Below are 17,775 nucleotides of genomic sequence, written 5' to 3'. Positions count from 1 at the left end.
CTCAGGGAGTTTGTGCAACACAGAGCAGCTGCGGTTGGGACATCTGTGGATGTGCACGATTGCAGTATGCACGAATCAGCAACGGGCAAAATCTCAGCGAGACTGACAGTTGACGCTGCAACAGTTCCTACAATTACCGCTGCAAACTTCTGGCCCCGGCCACTTTATGCCAGGCAATGGCGTTTCAAAGAAAGCAGTGGAGCACGCCATGATAATTCTAGCCCACCTGCCAAAACTGATGACATCACCAAGTCTGACCCTCCTCCTCAGAACAATGATAGTCTCCCACCTGCCGACCCTCTCCTGAGCAATGACCAGTAAGACGTTGAAATTGCTGGTTACGAATGCCTTTGGTATCCGTTCAAAGTTTGGCGAATTTCAACATACCCTTCTGGCATCTGATGCAGATATTGCTGTAGTCACAGAAACCAAGCTGACCCTGGATAAAATGACGCAAGCCGAAGTGACTCTTCCTGGGTACTCCCCTCCAGTAAGACGAGACCGAACACCACAGGGTGGAGGCGTGGCTGTGTGGGTGAAATCCCACCTAGCTTTTCAAGAACTGGAAGCTGTTCCAACCCTTGACCAAGAAGTTGTATGGCTTTCTATCCGCATAAGACCTGGCCGCAAAGTTGTCTTGTGTGCTGCCTACCGCCCAGGGTCTCTTCCTGGCAACGATATCAGTATGGTAGATTACTTGGACCAGACCATTGACGTTGCCCGGGTGGATGCACAGCACCTCATCATCGCTGGCGATTTCAATGCGCACAACACTGCCTGGCTGGGCAGCAGTAGAACAACTCCAGCTGGGGAGAAACTGGAGGACCTCTGCGCACTACATCACCTCCAGCAGCATGTGACGGAGCCTACTCGTGGAAATGCCCTCCTCGACCTCCTCATGAGTGACCTGGGCAACCCGACGGTCCGGCTCGGCCCCCCAATTGGTAGATCTGACCACGCCACCATCTTGGCAGAATTCAAGACAGAACTATGTCGAGAGCCCAAGACGGCCAGAACAGTCTGGCAATATGGCCGCGCTGACTGGGACAGACTAAACCACCACCTTAGGAGTGTGGACTGGGATGCCCTCATGTCTGAGGATGCAAACAGCAGCTGCACCAATATTACCTCTGCCATCATAGATGGAATGAACCAGTTTATCCCATCCCAACTTCTCTGTACTCGGCCCTCTGATCCCGCTTGGTGGACGCCAGCTTGCAGCAAGGCCGTGAAGGCGAAACAGAGTGCCTGGAAGTCCCTCAAGAGACGACCAGACTCGCCCCAATGTCAAGCTAACTATACTCTCGCTGTCCACCGGTCTTCTGATTGCCTACGTGATGCCCAGAATCACCATCTAGCAATAGTCCGTGCACGACTCCAGACCGGCAGCCTTCGAGATAAACAGTGGTGGTCAACCATCAAGCAGTCCATCGGAACCTCCCGAAATAGCTCCATCCCGATTCTTGTCGACCCTGCTGGCAAAGAGCATGCCACGAACATCGAGAAAGCAAACTGCCTCGGTCACTACTTCGCGTAGAAATGTAGCCTGGGCGCCAATGACCTGCCAGACACACCTCTGCCCCCTATTCGCCAACGCACAGGCAATAGGCTGAAGACCGTACACTTCCGCCCTGCCACAGTCCAGCGAGCTCTCAAGAACCTGGACGCTTCAAAAGCAACTGGCCCTGACGGCATTCCGGCGCAAGTGCTCAGGAAGTCAGCGCAGTCACTCGCCAGCCCCCTGGCAAAGCTATTCACCCAGTGCTTCCGGGACGGGGTGCAACCTGCATCCTGGAAGATCGCGAACGTTGTCCCTATTTTCAAGAAAGGCTCCAAGTCTACCCCGAAGAACTACCGTCCGATTTCCCTCCTCTCTATACTCTCTAAGGTGATGGAGGCCATCATCAATCGCAGCATCACTAACTTCCTGGAAAGCAATCAGGTCCTCTCCGGACGGCAATTCGGGTTCCGACGCGGCCTGGGCACGACTGATCTTCTCCTCTCACTTCAGCATGAGTGGAGTCGGACGTCCAATGCTGGGGGTGTGACCCGAGTCCTTGCTGTCGACGTGGCCGGCGCATTTGACAAAGTGTCGCACCGCGGTGTAGTTCACAAGGCCAGATGCCTTGGGCTGACTGGCCACCTGCTCTCATGGTTGAAAAACTACCTAGAGAGCCGCCAGATCCGGGCCGTAGTTGGTGGACAAACATCAGCCACACACGCCATCCGAGCAGGTGTGCCTCAAGGAAGCATCCTGGGGCCCACTCTCTTCTTGATCTACATTAATGACGCTGAGGACCACCTTCCCCAATCGACCAGCCTTGCTACGTACGCAGACGACACAACGCTCTACAAGTGTATCCGGTATCTGGGCAACCTCGCAGCTGACTGTGATGATCTCCAGACCGCCGTCAATGCCCTTGCTGCCTGGGGTGCGACCTGGCGAGTGACATTCGAGCCCGCCAAGTCATACCTACTCCACGTCAGCCACCACCGTCGGCCCTGGGACTGCCCTCCGGTCACATTCCAAGGTGAAATCGTTCCTGAAACCCAGTGCCTGAAGCTACTTGGGATAGCCTTCGACAGTCAACTGACATTCTGCCAGCAGATTCGACAGTCAGCCCTGCGCGCCACACAGCGACTGGGCTTCCTGAAGAAGGCCTCAGCAGTGCTTGACCCTGGCTGCCGTCTCACCGTCTACAACGGCTTTGTTCGCCCAGTCTTAGAGCATGGCATGCTAGTCTGGATGGGTGCTTCTCAGACGGTGCTGGCCCAACTCGATGCTGTACAGCGGAGAGCCCTGCATCTGATCGGCGAAGGCGCATATCTGCCAAGCCTCGAACTCCGGCGCAAAGTGGCTGCTCTCTGCTATCTCTACAAAATCCACTACCTGACAGGCCCACAGATGCTAACCCGAATGCTGCCCCCCTCCCAAGCAGTACCAGACCACGACCAACATCCTGCCAACACCAGGCAGCAGGCGCGGATGGCGGCCGGCCACCGCTACCAGCTGCAGTCTGATATCCCAGCCAATTCTCGCAACAACGTCCGCCGGTCGTTCCCTGAAGGAGTGCTGGATGCCTGGAACCAGTTGCCTTGCCAACACCTCCTGGATCAGCCCGACCAGAAGAGGTTGCAGTCCTTCAAGTGCAGCGTCCACCGATTCCTGCGCTCGAGCCACTGGGACTGGGCGACCGACCGGCTGTAGGGACTCGGCGTGGTGGTTTTCTGGACGTTACTGTGAGAGAGTGAGTCTGTGCACAAATAGTATGTATGATTACGCGTCTGCGTGAATGTGCACGTGTGTGTCTGTGTGTACGTGTGTGTGTGTGTGTATGTGTGGTGTGTGTGTGGTGTGTGAATGTGTGTGCGTGTGTGTGTGTGGTGTGTGTATGTGTGTGTGTGTGTGTGTGTGTGTGTGTGTGTGTGTGTGTGTGTGTGTGCGTGCGTGTGTGCGTGCGAGCATGTGTGTGTGTGTGTGCGCGCGCGTGTGTGTGTGTGTGTGTGTGTGTGTGGGTGGGTGCACATGGTTGGTATGTGGTGTTTATGTGAGCGTATGATAATAATCTCTTCAATACTATTAATAATTATCTTCTCAGGTAGAATAAGGACACTTTTCTGGTGCCGCTGTACTTCAAGATCAGCGCTGCAACTCGCCATGGTGATAATGCGGCTGACGTCATGTTACCAAGGAAAACATGGCGTTTGGCCGTGTTCGCCGCACTCGAGCGCTCAGCTTTTTTTCTAAATCTTGTTTTTGAAAAATTCTTTCCAGTCTGTTTTGGCAGCACTTGACTTGGAGCTTGGAGGATTGCAGGCGAGTCACATCGCGATCTGCACGAGAATCATTATCATGGCCATTGTCCTGTGACGTTTTGAGCTCGAGTAGCTTTCTCTGGGGAAGGATTCAAAGATTATGACGTTCTTTTTTATCGTGGGCGCATGAAGCTCCCCACTCGCAGCGGGAATGACATCGGACAGAATAAATGTGTTGAGTCGCGATCAGGAGTTCTGCTGACAAAAGTGATTAGCTCGGCGCGACCTGGGGCATGTGAGGACTCCAGTTCTAGTTGGGCAATACCCCACGGGACACATCTAGCTTGAAGTACAGTGTCGATTGAGAAAAATGACCAAGATCGTAAAGAAGGTTTGTCTGTTCCACAAAATGTTTTAGTACTGTAGCCGAGTCCATGCACTGAAAACTGCACTTGCCTTGTTTCTGTACAGCTAGTACAGAGACTTGTGCACTTGCAAGACACAACAACACGAGCACAGTCGCGTACAGACTCAGTTGTGACCAGCGCGATCGTGCGTGGGAGTCAAGTGCCCTACTCAAGTGCATGCGTGCACGGGTCGGTTGATCTACAGTACAGCTAGTGTGATGCACTACATTGTACAGTACAGCACAGTCATTTTGTGTGTAGGAGACAATGTCGGCTATTTTGAAACAGCAATGACAGCTTCCTCCATAAACGCGGAGCGTGGGGAATGTCTTTGGCGAATGAGAGCTGTTGCACTGGCTAGCTGTACATCCCAGCAAGCGGGAATGTGCTGGATATCAATGCTAAACACCCGTTCTTGGCGGTGGTGAGTCTGAGCAGACCCCGAGGTACGACAGCTTTGTATACTAAATGTGTACAGTGCGTATGGTAAAACAAATCGACACTAGGGAGGTTCTGCTCTACGTTTTGGGAACGCGACGCAAAGAATCACGCGAACTTTCTTCGCGTTCCCGTAACGTAAAGAAATGCTGTTCTGCTCTACGTTTCACCTAGAGAAGTCACGTGGAATGTGTACTGGGAATTTCCCCTTCCATATTTGGCAGTTTTCTGCATGCAGTTGATCGATACCCAGCAAATCCGTACGCATTTTCTCTGCGTGTGCCACAACGTAGAGAACCCCATCTCCGCGTAGAAATCTGGAGCCAAAACACGCGAAGCCGTAGACTCTAACCCAGACACCTGCTCTCTACGTGATTTCTCTACGTTTCACGTATAGCAGAACCTCCCTATTGGTTTCCAGCGAAATGTTGTTATCTATGTACAATATCCACCAATATCCTTTATTTAGGGCCCAAAGGCTACCCAATCCACCGGGATTTGTGGCCTTACTATTTTTCGTTTTCTCCGCGTTTTGGGTTGAAATCTGAACATAAAAAGTAGCACTGATGACGTCATTCGGCTCCTTGATATCGGAAATCGATGAAAACTAACCCAATGTATCGACACAGAAAATTTGGTTGAAAAATATTGATGGATGCCAAAGTTATTACCAATACAAGTTTTGTACACACATGAAAGTGACATGATCACCTTATTATACCTGAGTTTATTTCAAGATTACCCAACGCCGGCGAACGCCCTATCAGGTTGATCTCCTATTTGAACATGCGCATATGTGTGTGTATGATGTGCCCTAGCTCACTTTTAATAATTATTATATTATTATTATGTTATACACGTAGATCATGTCCATGATGCCTTTCCTCTGCGCAGGTCCACCGCACTATTGTTTTTAAGATTAACATCATTATTACTTCTGCATATGCATTACATACTATGATCATGCTGGCTTCATCCCTTATCTCCTAAGCTACCCCCCCCCCCCCCCCCCTGGTGCGTCTGCCCAGTGTTGACTCCGAGACCCACGGTCGGACGAGCTGCCCAGGCCTCACCACCACTGCCGTTTCCGTGCTGCCTTCTCGATACATACGTATGTACACTGTATATAATGTGCACATTCACATGTCTGAAGGTTTGTGGTTTTTCAATAAATAAAAAATAAAATAAAATAAAATAAATAAAAAAATAAAAAAATGTGCTAGAGCTGATTGCCAGTGAGTTACATGTACTGTACATGTACATGTACAGTACATGTACATGTAGTTGTACAACGTCAGTACCGGCGTTGGTCAGTGTCGTGCAATGTTATCACATGAGCTGATTGGCATTCATTACACGCTGCAGAATACGATAAGCTTCTAGGACTGAGCCGCCGAGCTGTTCGTATTGTTATTGTATTTGCCTACCCTTCCCGTGCTGACGTTGAGCCCATTCTGCGTTGTCACACTCTTCACGACCCGAAATGATGCTACCCACACTACCTCCCAAACCAGAGGCCAAACATTCAGTAGTCTCTTTCTCCCCCCATTCATGTCCCGGCCAGGCCTTTACAGGCTCTCATTTATTATTATTTTTTTATTATTATTTGAAACTCGGATGTTGAGCGATAAATAAATGTGGAAGAGAAAAAAGACATATGGATACGAGTTAGTAGTTCCCGCTTGAGACAAGATCAAAAGGAAAGCTTTACAATAATAATAATAATAATAAAACGTAGCCTGTAAATTGTAAAAAGTCACTGAGTACTCGTACAGTTTAATTCAATATCCATGTCCAGTATTTATAATAAAAATAATCTGCTGCAATTTATAGATTCTCACATGCGAGCAACCTGGGCCTCAGCAATAACCAGCTCAGCAGACTCCGGATGCCGAACCGATCGCTCACGGAAAAGACCCCGTGAAACCCCGCAAACACATGATGCATGATCGCAACAGGGCAAATGAGAGACGGCATCTGATGTAAGATATTACGTGGGAGTACTGCTCCTTCCTCCTTTCCGCTCTCAATAACGCGATTCGGCGATAGAGTGATGTCGCCGCTCTTCCCATGCCACCACTTGCCGACAGCACAACAGGCATGAACGTCGCATGCTCCACCTCTCTTACTCTCTCTTCATAACATCGTCGCTTTTCTTTTTCATGGCGCCGATAGACAGTGGTGTGTGGTGCAGATCGATTTGAGCGTGCATGAGGATTAAAAACCCGTATATCAAGTAAAGTACGCTCAAAACGACTGCCCCACAAACCACTGACCGCTACATCAAGCCGCGCATGCTCCTCCACAATAGCAGACCTGTATCTCATTCTATCTCCAGTGAGTGGCTGCAGCAGTGGCTCAATGGAGACATTGTGACAGGTCTCTTGAAGGAGGGAGGCTGTCACATCCCGGATCTCATTATGGCGGATAATGGTAAACTCACCAAGGGGACATGACAAGGCATGGTCAATACCATTGTCCCGTCCACAAGAGCAATGAGTTGGTAACCTCTCATTTCTTGGTGCTGACCGCGTTAATGCACTACCCGCTATCATTCGAACCCAGCGTACTTTGCCTGCTTTTCGCGCTAGCTGCTCACAATTTCTCCTTGGGCACCCTGTAAGAAGGCCATAGGCCTGTTGGGTGTACCCAAGTAAAATACTAAAAATACTACCACTACTACAATCATGTACAGTGTACGTGAACAGTGACCTACATGTATGTACAGTACATGTACATGTAGGTGAACAGTGACATACATGTACATGTACTAGTTTGGAGTTGACAGGAGGGCATGCACATCGAAACCACGCCTTGTCAACGACCCGTTCTTGCTCAGTTTTAACGACCACACTCAGCAGCAAAGAACAAAACAACAACGAAGCACAACGACACACCAACGCTGATGTGGCATCGCAAATCCCGTACCGTGCACGCAGGCACTGGGTTGCAACAGAAAAAAGACGCGCTGCAAGCGTGCCAAGCAGCGAGTGAGTAAAGAACGCGTACTAATGCCAGTCATGGCAACGGAAGATAAAATTATGGAGATCGACCCGCGCACGGTTCGATCGAGAGCAGAGTACGAAAAAGGCACACATTCAAACTGTGAAGAAGCAGAAGAGGAAAAACGAAAATGAACACTTGTGTCGTGAAGTGCTTCTGTCCAAGGGTGCTCGCACCCGACGGGGTGACAGCGCCCCTAGTCAGACAAATACAAGGCAAACGAAATAGAAATTAGCTGAGTCACAGCGCGGGACTCCGAAACGAAAACCGGTGAGTATGTTAATATTAATTGTTTCGTACCTGCTGTACAACGTAACAATTCGTAACGTAATTTCAAACTAGCACCCGTAGAATTGTAGTGCGAATGTGCCACTCGATTATAGTAACAACGACAAAGAGATACTCTTCTAAACATGTACAGTCAACTTCGCATATACATGTAACGACACTCAGCGGGGCATCAGACAAGTGTCCTTATTCGCGAAGTGTCGTTATACCCGAAGTCTCATTATAATTATTATGTACTAGCAGCACCCCCGGCCAGCGTTGCCTGGCCGAATGTGGCGGCATGCGGGTGAAGCAAGTATAGTACATGAACAGCACACGTGCTCAGCACGTGGTGGTGGCCAGACCGCTGAAGTCCTGGTGCACCGTACCGGTGAGGGAGGTTCTTCATCGTTGGAAGGTGAAGGAGGGACGTCTGTTACCATGGTTACGCCTTCGGGAGGCTGGTCAGAGTTGTCCATCACCTGGCCGGCTGGTGGCGGATGAAGCGGCTCAAAAAATTCATAAAATTACGAACAAAAGTGCGATGCGCGCTCTTCACTGCAGATCAGATGCAGAGTGCAGTCAGTGCAGATCTTTTGAATCCTTTTGTTGCAGATGCATGTTTCTATTTGCAGAGAACGGTTCACGTGGTCCGCAGCGCTTGTGCGGCTGCTAGTGCTACCTATGCCATGATGGCCTGGGCTAGGTGGCTACATGATTCGCACGCTTCGCGTGCTCAGTGCTTCTGCGCGCGCGGCTGCTACCGCTACTCGTACTGATCGTGTCTGCATGCTACCACCTACACTGTTCGCACGTGGTGGTGGCTACACGATTCGCACGCTTCGCGTGCTCAGTGCTTCTGTGGCTGCTTCCGCTAGCTACACTGTGCTACACTGTTCGCACGCTTCGCGTGCTCAGGGCAGCGCTGCTCCGCAGCGCTTCAGCGTGACACAAAAACACACGTCACAGGTGCCTCTTCTCTATAAGGAGCGTGACACACACACACACACACAGACACACGTCACAGGTGCCTCTCTTTTATAAGTAAAGATTACAGTTGGATGGGACTTTGCTCTGGGCATGGAAATTCTGTCGTTATTCGCGAATTGTCGTTATATGCGCAGTCGTTATTAGCGAAGTTGACTGTACATACAGTCAACTTCGATTATAACGACACTCGGCGGGGCATTTTTGTATTTTTTTGTATTGTATTTTATTATTTTACTTGGGCATTCCCAACAGGCCCTAAGGTCTTCTTACAGGGTGCCCAAGATGAATGAAATTGTTAAGTTCCTGGCGAAATGAATTGGGGATATGATTGGGGCATCAGAAAAGTGTCGTTATTCACAAAGTGTCGTTATACCCGAAGTCTCATTATGTATTACAGTTGGATGGGACTTAGCTCTGGGCATGGAAGTTCTGTCATTATTCGCGAATTGTCGTTATATCCGCAGTTGTTATTGGCGAAGTTGACTGTACATACTTTGTCATTTGTCATCGGTGAAGAATGTGATAGTGTAGGCGAGAGTGGCCATGCACCCACCATGACCAGGGAGTCGTAAAATACGGTATTTTACGACTCCCTGCCCTTGACCATGTAAGGACGCCAGTGATATTATCATTCGTTCTGAAAAGTATTCACTCTTTCGTTCCCCCTCCTTTACTAATTAACCCTACTTACATGTATCTGTATCGCCGTGATTGGCTGTCACCCACTCTCTTCACATTGACCGGTTTCTCTGCTGAGTCACGGTGCATGAGTCTTGAGATGTTGCAATAAATATACATGTATAAAATAGATGATGGGCCTTGCCCGAAAATTTGATCTAATGTACATGTCTATCAATTGCAGTGTAGCCTAGAGACCGTTAGAGAGAGTGCGTACAAGGTGTGTGCACAGGATGTACAATGTACATGTACATGTATGGATTCATGTATAAAATATACAGAAATAATAGTACCCGTGTACAGAATTGGGTATACAATCATGTACAATGTACAATGTATATTCAAGGTCTCTGACAGTCACATGTACAATGTACATGACGAACATGTAAGTAACCCTCGAGAAAGGTCCAAGGGTACGCGGTCAGCCGAATATCGAAGTGACACTCTTTTCTAAGCCTGCATTCACCTGCGGTTCAAGCACCCAGTTATTATTATACCATACTCACTGTTCTAAGTAGTTCGACAAGCAATTATTTTTTGTACAGAAAATTGTTGGTCAATTAAATTAATTACAAAGCACGAAGAAGTGTAAAAACAACAGAAAAATGATAAGGCGCCCATTTTGATAATCCAGGGGATGGCCCACGCCTGGTACTGCCACATCATTATAAATCATACGTAATGACTGATAAAATGCTACACCTGTGAAGTAAAAGAAAAAGGCCCAACCCTGCCCTGCCAGCTATTTGGGCTTACGGGGGTCGCCATGGTAAATAATAATATTGAAGAACTAAAGACTACAAAATTAATGACGGGGAGTGCCAGCTTCGGCAGCAGCTAGGGAGGCAGAAGAAGAGAGTTCGACAAGCAATACGTGTACATGTACACACGGGGTTCGATTCGAACAAAAACGCAAGCCAAGGGCAGCATTGGAATTATTGTGTTCATCATCCCCAGCTCCGAAATGCCTTTACTCACCATTGCAGAGACAATTACTCCATTTAGCTCCTCCATCGCGCCCCTTCGAATTGGACGTTTTCTTCTCTCCTGATAAAGGGCGCTAGTACTAGTAACAAAACCGAACGATTGCTTTCTTAGTAAGCTCATAGGCGCACATGTATGGTACATGTACATAGAGCGGCTACACTGGCCCAAGGCTCAGGAAGAGAATTTCAGGAGTGCAAAGCGATAATTGCAGAACCACTGGACCAGAGTACGGTCGATCATGAAGGTCACTCCATTGCCTAACAAGATGGAATGACATCCCTATGAGAGAAACAACTGATATATACATGTACGCCTCATTCCCATATCACACAAGGTACACAATGTAACTATTGTCAGGAAAGTAGATCGAGTGGAGGGGGGGGGGGGAGACAGTAAATGAACCCCATCTAAATTCCTGAAGCGCAGATTTGACCTGAGCTAACTGATCCTACTCAGTACAATATGGCTGCATATCACCTGAAATAGAGGCCTTAACGGGTAGAGGGGGTACATGTGCATGTATGACGGTAACAATCATGTGACAGTGGGTGGTGCATTCACTGTAGGTATATATTAGAATCTGATGTATTTTTACAGATGTATTATTCAAAGTGTTCCTTTGATAGTTTTCCATCCAAATGAACGCACAGCTGGATGCTCAATTCCCTAGAAATAGAATCTTTCCATGGAGGATGGATTGATGTTGAACGCGGCTTTGTTTTTCGCACATACATGCACTTGTACCTAGGCTTTGAAATCAATCAACGTACAATGTCGGTATATGATATTGAGCATACGATGAACGGCAGCAGCTGCAACATCCGTGCACTATAATGTGCCCCGTGTGCCACCACCCGTAGCGAGCGGAATTTACCCACACAGACACAAGCAAACACTTAGCCATAGACATTTTCACTGTAGTTATTACGTGATCAAGCTCCGCTGCCACTGCCAATGATAGCTATTGATTTTTCTTGTTTCCACCTCCAGTACCGTCTAATCTTCCAAACTGAAGAGGATTGACTTATTTACAAGGAGATGTTTAAAGAGACATTACCGGTATGTCTGTGGGGATTTCCCTTGTGAAACAACAGGGACTTCTACATGTTTCTACATCGACGGTAAGTTTTGAAGAAAATGGCTGCTCCGAAATTTAGAGCTCCCTGGCGACTGGTATGACTGATCCACGATTGCGTCTGGGGCACACGAGAAGCCCATTTGATTCCTCCACTCGGCAAACCTGCAAGAAAGCACCACTCTCTACTCCAAACAAAGTGTTTCGAGTGGAATTCGTACCTCATCCGTTGAGCTTGAGTAGGCTAATGAAAATTGTTTTAGCTGATTTGAGGAAAAGACGCAAACGGGAAAAGTCTGAAGAAAAACTTCCTGTCAACACCAGGACTTTAAGCAGAGACTCTCGCTTGAGGCCCGCAATGCTCCACCAGCTGAGCTATGGTGTAGCCGTCATCCCCAACCATCCTACATTGAAAGTTTGGAGTGAATTCACGTGTCACCCCTCCGATCAGCAACCATTTGCCTTTGGAGAATCCTCCAAATAAATAATAATTATGATATAATAATACCATACAACACAAAACGCTTTTGCTCTTGTTACCAGTATCAGATCATTGCTGATCTGAAAAAGGCGCCTCGACATTTGGAACGAGTTAATAGGTACTTCAAGCCATGTACATGTACTTCGTGTGGTACGCTCTGCCCATTTTGAGGTGTTGAGCACTATTTGCAGCAAGGACTTCAGACACTTTGTGTACATGTACATGAATAATTATGGGTCCCTCTCGAGCCAACCGCCTGTGTGTCCCCTGCTGGATCAGGAATCCGTTGACTCGGCCGGCCGTAGAGTATACCTGCGCTTGCCACCACGGCACCAGTTGTTCTACACTATTTTCCAGAGTTCCATTGACTGGTCAAGGGCGCACATCCAAACGTCCTCTCCCAGGTTAAGTAGCAGTGATTGTGTATGGCATGAGCATTGTCCATGATCTTGCCTGGCATCGCGTCACTTGACAAAACCAGGTGAAGCTTCCTTTCCTTCATCTTGTACATGTACATCTATTACTGCGATTACTTTGTGATCTAGAGTCCAGCTTGCGAATATCGTCCCTCGATCTTCCATCAGAAGAGCGGTGGTATTTGCGAGTCAGCGTTATTCGTAAGGTTGAAAGCATGCAGTCAAATGTTCATTACTGGTCTGACGATTGTGTCGGTATTGGCGAGTTGTTGTTATACCCGAGGTGTTTATTCATGAGGGTGACTGTATATCATTTCACACTCAAAGAGTGTAGGCCATAATTATTATGCTCTAGGCAGTTGAAACTTTCCGCTTGTAGCTGTTATCCCCGCAAAGGTGGCCGGTGGCTACGTGGGTAGGCATTGGCGGATAATTTTTATTTTTTATTATTTATTTATTACAACATCTCAAGACTCGGCGGAAACACAGGCCAATGTTACGAGAGTGGGTGATTGCCAACCACGGCGATAAATAGAAATAAGGGGAGGGAAAAAGAAAGAGTAGCAAAAGGAACAGCAACAACAACTCCGTAAAGAAAGATAATGTCAAATAAAAACAGTGAAAAACACAGAGACGCAAAGGACATGCGGATAATGAGCTATGTATGTCGTAGTAAATAAGGGGCGGCATGGATCTTAAACAGGCGGAGTGAGGTCAGGTCCTTCTGGGTAGAGTGAGCCAAACAGAATAAGCAATAAAGAGAGGGGATAATGCTCGAAAAGGTGTGGCAGATTCTGCTCGAAAAGCAGTGAAATTGGCAGAACCATACAAACCTTCGGGCGGGCACTTCCTCGAATTCTGCTCCATTTCTTTATCCACATACCAAACATGCATGACACTTACCAGAAAAAGTACCGAATTCTGCCAATTTTTCTGCCGGCATTATCCGCATATGCCTATACGTGGGTGGATTGGGTTATTATAACTTATTATCATCGGACATGTTGCTAGTGAGCTGCGTGGCATGGCTGTGCGTGCGTGTATGGTGATTTCGAGGGTGAGTGTGTACAGAAGAGTACAGGAAGGTCCAATAGAAAGTCGTAATTTAGTTGATATGGCACAAGTCTGAAGCTTACGTTTAAAAGATATAATAAATAATAATAAACACAGCTCGCATCTTCCCTGAACCTGTTAGACAGGAGCAGAGTCGACGCATCTGTCAACAGTGTCAAGCCAAGTTAGTCTATCTCCTGCAGCTTGGAGAGCGCTCTCCACGGAGAGATCCGCTGCCTTCAGGTCGTGCCGAATCGTATCTATCCACCGCAATGGCGGACGGCCACGGGGTTTTTTTATGTCGTTTGTGTTGATTGATAGCTCCAGTGCTTGGAACGAGGCGGATTCCGGACCCTCTCGCACCACATGGCCAAACCACAGCAGCCTGCGTCGCCGACATGTGGCACTAACTGGAGATTGTTTTGTTTCTGTGTATAAGTTGTTATTGGTGATGCGTTGCGGGTAGACAATCTGCAGCAGTACGCGTAGCTTCCTCCGTTGCCATTTGTCCAGTTTGTCGTTCAGCAATTTGGACAGAGTCCACAATCCGCAATTGTATAGAAGGATCGGCATTATGAGGCAGTTAAACATACACAGTCGGGATTGAAAGGAATGCCGTCTCCAAGAAATCGAACCAAACGCCCTGTTTGCTTTTGAGATTCTCATGTCCACGTCTTCTGCAGAGCCCAATAGAGAACCCAGGAGTTTGATTGATCTCCATTCGTTGCTGTTTCTTGTAACATCAACATATTCAGTTTTCTGTGTATTGAGCTTGAGGTTGTCTTCGTTAAATATAGGTTCACACTCAGCAACAAGAGCCTTCGCCTCATCGTCATTTCGGTTATGCAGAGTAGTATCGTCAGCGTACTGCGTTGTTGGAGCAGGCATTGGTGAGCGAATTGTGCATCTTTCCCTGATCTTGCGCATTGTGCCTTCTGCATATGTTATGAACATAATAGGGGACATCGGGTCTCCCTGGACCACTCCGATGTTAGTTGGGAAAGGGGGACTCAGGGAGCCACTCAGCTTGATCCTGGCTGTCGTGTTGGAAAGTAGAGACTTGATGGTTGTTGTGCTGATATCTGCTTCCTCTAACCTGTCAAGTGCTGTGGTGCGAATTATAGTGTCAAAAGCACCAGAGAAATCTAGAAGGGTGACGGAATATGTCCAGTTGCCAAGCAAGGCCCGCTCACACAGCGACCTTGTGTAAAATACACCATCAGCGGTTGAGCGACCTGGACGAAATCCAGCCTGGGTTTCAGAGACATAAACGGTGATGTCATCCGTGCTACGTTTAGTAATAACTGACGTCAGCACCTTTCTCACTACAGAGAGTAACATGATGGGGCGATAACTTTTCGGTTTTCCGAGTGGCTTGCCTGGTTTGTATACAGGTACTACCAATCCACTGCGCATATCGTCAGGGCAATAACCAACACTCTGTATTGCATTGAAGAAAGAGGCTAGCCAAGGACTGAGGAGGTCCTTAGCAGCTCGTAGCATTTCCGCACTGACTCCATCGGGTCCCACGGCGCCTCCTTTTTTTTGTTTACTGATTGCTGAAGTGACTTCTTGGGTGGTAAACGGCAATTCCTCATCATTGATATCTTGCGAGCCACGGAAATCACAGGGTAGGTCAGGGCGATGAAATATTGACTGGAAGTATTTACTAAATGTGTCGAGATTCCATTGAATGCTTGTCATGATATTGCCATCATCGTCTGCCAGCCGAACAGGAGGAGTGTTGGTGTTCGACTTCATTTGGCGCAGATTCCGGATTGCATTGTAATAGGAGCGTGGGTCAGGTCGTAAAGCATCAGTAGCTTCTGCCTGCCTTTGCCAGAAGTCGTCTCCATCCTGCCTCAGTATTTTTCTGATTTTGTGCTGAATACTGTTGCGCTCTTCTTTTAGAACTTTTCTTCTGGCAGGATCTGGCTCAGCATGGATGCGTATGTGGAGATCTTTTTGGTCTTGGGATAATTGTTTTATAGTTGGATTTGTGCTCCGAGTTGGCTTAGCATGCCGAGGTTGAATACCAAAAGACGTACATGCGGCACCATGTACAGTCGACACAAAACTGTTCCATAGAGTATCAATTTCTCCCTGCGATGACGGTGGTGGTGACGCTACGACGGGTAGTGACTCAGACAGAATACGTTGATATTGTTTCTGCGTGTCGGCAGAAGGCAGGTTATATGTTACAAAGCATCGGTGGTTGGCTTTTGGAGCATTGTTTGACTTCTTGAAAGAAAGTCGAACATCCGCGATTACTGGATGATGATCCGATCGGGTTATGAAGCCTCCATATGACCGCGCGTTAGTGACAATTGACACGTCCGATTTCCGTACCATGATAAAATCTATCATGTTCCTGACTTGATTCCCATCGTTATGACACAAGCCATCAGCAAACCACGTTGCACGATGCTGCATGCGGTGCTTGAACATTGTGTTAGCTAGTAGCAGGTGGTGTATCTCACAAAATTCAATTAGACGGCTTCCATTGTCATTACTCATTCTGTGTTTTGAGTACATTCCTACTGGGTTCGATGAGCCAGCTGGCGAACTGCCTACCTTGGCATTCATGTCACCCAGTACCCACAAGACGTCACGACGATTAACATTTCCAACAGCTTTGCTCAGCAAAGAATAAAATTCATCAGCCTCAACAGGGTTAGCTGTGGAACGTTGTAGGGTAGGAGCGTAGCAGCAGATGATTGATACCCCTCTACTGTTACGACTTCCAGTTAGCAGTATCCGCAGCGAAACTACTCGGTTCGAATAGAATTGGTACGAATCGATATTTCTTACAATATTTTTATTGACGAGAATTCCTACTCCAGCTCTGGACGAAGTGCCTCCAGAACGATACAATGTGTGGCCATTGTCCAACACATCGATACCGTTGCCTTCCATCCATGTCTCAGTCAGGCCGAGGACGTCCAGGCGGTAGGTATCAAAGTCCTGAATAATCTGTTGTTTTTTGATTTTAGTCCGCAGCGAACGAACGTTGAACGTGCCAACACGGCACGACGGCGCTCCAGCTCTTTCATGTCTCCGGTGAAAAACAAGCCCAGGCTTCAGGCTATCACTACTCATTTGTCAAAAAAAATTGGCTTAGACATAGTCCGAGGAACAGAAATACCCTCCAGAAGGAGAGCTGACGGGAGTTCAACCCGCCATCCAAACTAAAAGATATATGGATAAAATATTGCTGTCGAGTGTCAACAAACACCATCTCTGCACTGATTTTGCATCCATGTACAATAATAATCATGCAATTCTCAATCTTAACTGAGACTTTGTAGTGGGACTTAGGCTGTATTAGTGATGCAGGGTGTTGTTCCTGCGTGGCTCTCACGCTTCCTGCCGAACATGTCAGTCAGCCAAGTGTCAGGTTCGGCGAGAAGCGTGTGTTCCACGTGGGAACAACCAACTTGAAATTCTCAATCAATTATAATGTACAGGTCTAGGCTGCGTAGGTGTACGCAGATACAAGATACATGTACAAGTACAAGTAGCATCCAAGAGATGAAGCTGACGGATACTTGAGGGGTAATACAGAACACTGAAGCATTTTTTTCACGGTTCGCTTGAGACTCAGGTAGACTTATTGTTCAGAATCCGTACGAACGCCACCACCCTGCAAAGATCTAAGGCACAGGTGCAGCTCCTAAATCGGTGGGAGGTGAGTACAGCATCCCAGCAGCAAAGCGGTTAAAGATCGAAAGTCCCATTCACTGCATCCATGTTTCCGGGAAAAGGTACAACTGTGGGGAACCCTAACAAGAGTGAAGTGGGGTGCATTTTCTCATTTCGTTCTATGAGTACATGTACATGTACATGTATGTGACATACATTCCTCGTTGTTATTTTATCTCTTCTTCCTTGCGCTGCTTCTATCACCTCCCTACTGTACTTTATCCATTGTCCTTGTTCATTTGGTTTTGCATGTACAGGTAGAGGTATGTCACTTGCTGAGAAGGCATGGAAGTATACCAGTTAAACGAAAAACTTTCAAGGTTTCCTTCCCCTCTTGGACCTTTCCGAACCTGAGCCTTCCAAGTTGGAAGGTTGTTGGTTTGCGCCTTGGAGAAGTGTTGGAGCTAGGTGTCAGGTCGCCGAATGTCTCAGTACTCCTTTGTCAGTTTTGTGCCATTTTGTCGCACTCGCTGACTGTATAAGATCTGGTTACGTTGGTGGACAGTTAGTCATAACTCGTAA

General features: G+C 47.7%; 1 protein-coding gene across 1 annotated transcript; it reads left to right on the top strand.

Moving 5' to 3' along the window:
* The first annotated feature begins 310 nt into the window (after window positions 1-310).
* Window positions 311-1,537, top strand: LOC135823555 (uncharacterized). The gene has a single exon (XM_065336398.1). It carries the CDS (start codon window positions 311-313, stop codon window positions 1,535-1,537), a length of 1,227 nt encoding a protein of 408 aa, XP_065192470.1.
* Window positions 1,538-17,775: the final 16,238 nt, after the last annotated feature.

The sequence above is a fragment of the Sycon ciliatum genome, chromosome 8 (assembly GCF_964019385.1).
Source record: "Sycon ciliatum chromosome 8, ocSycCili1.1, whole genome shotgun sequence".
Lineage (NCBI taxonomy): Eukaryota > Metazoa > Porifera > Calcarea > Leucosolenida > Sycettidae > Sycon > Sycon ciliatum.
This window is presented reverse-complemented; position numbering and strand designations above follow the sequence as displayed.

Coding starts and splice junctions, on each gene's coding strand:
- LOC135823555 (XM_065336398.1), top strand. CDS start 311: ATGACCAGTAAGACGTTGAAATTGCTGGTTACGAATGCCTTTGGTATC.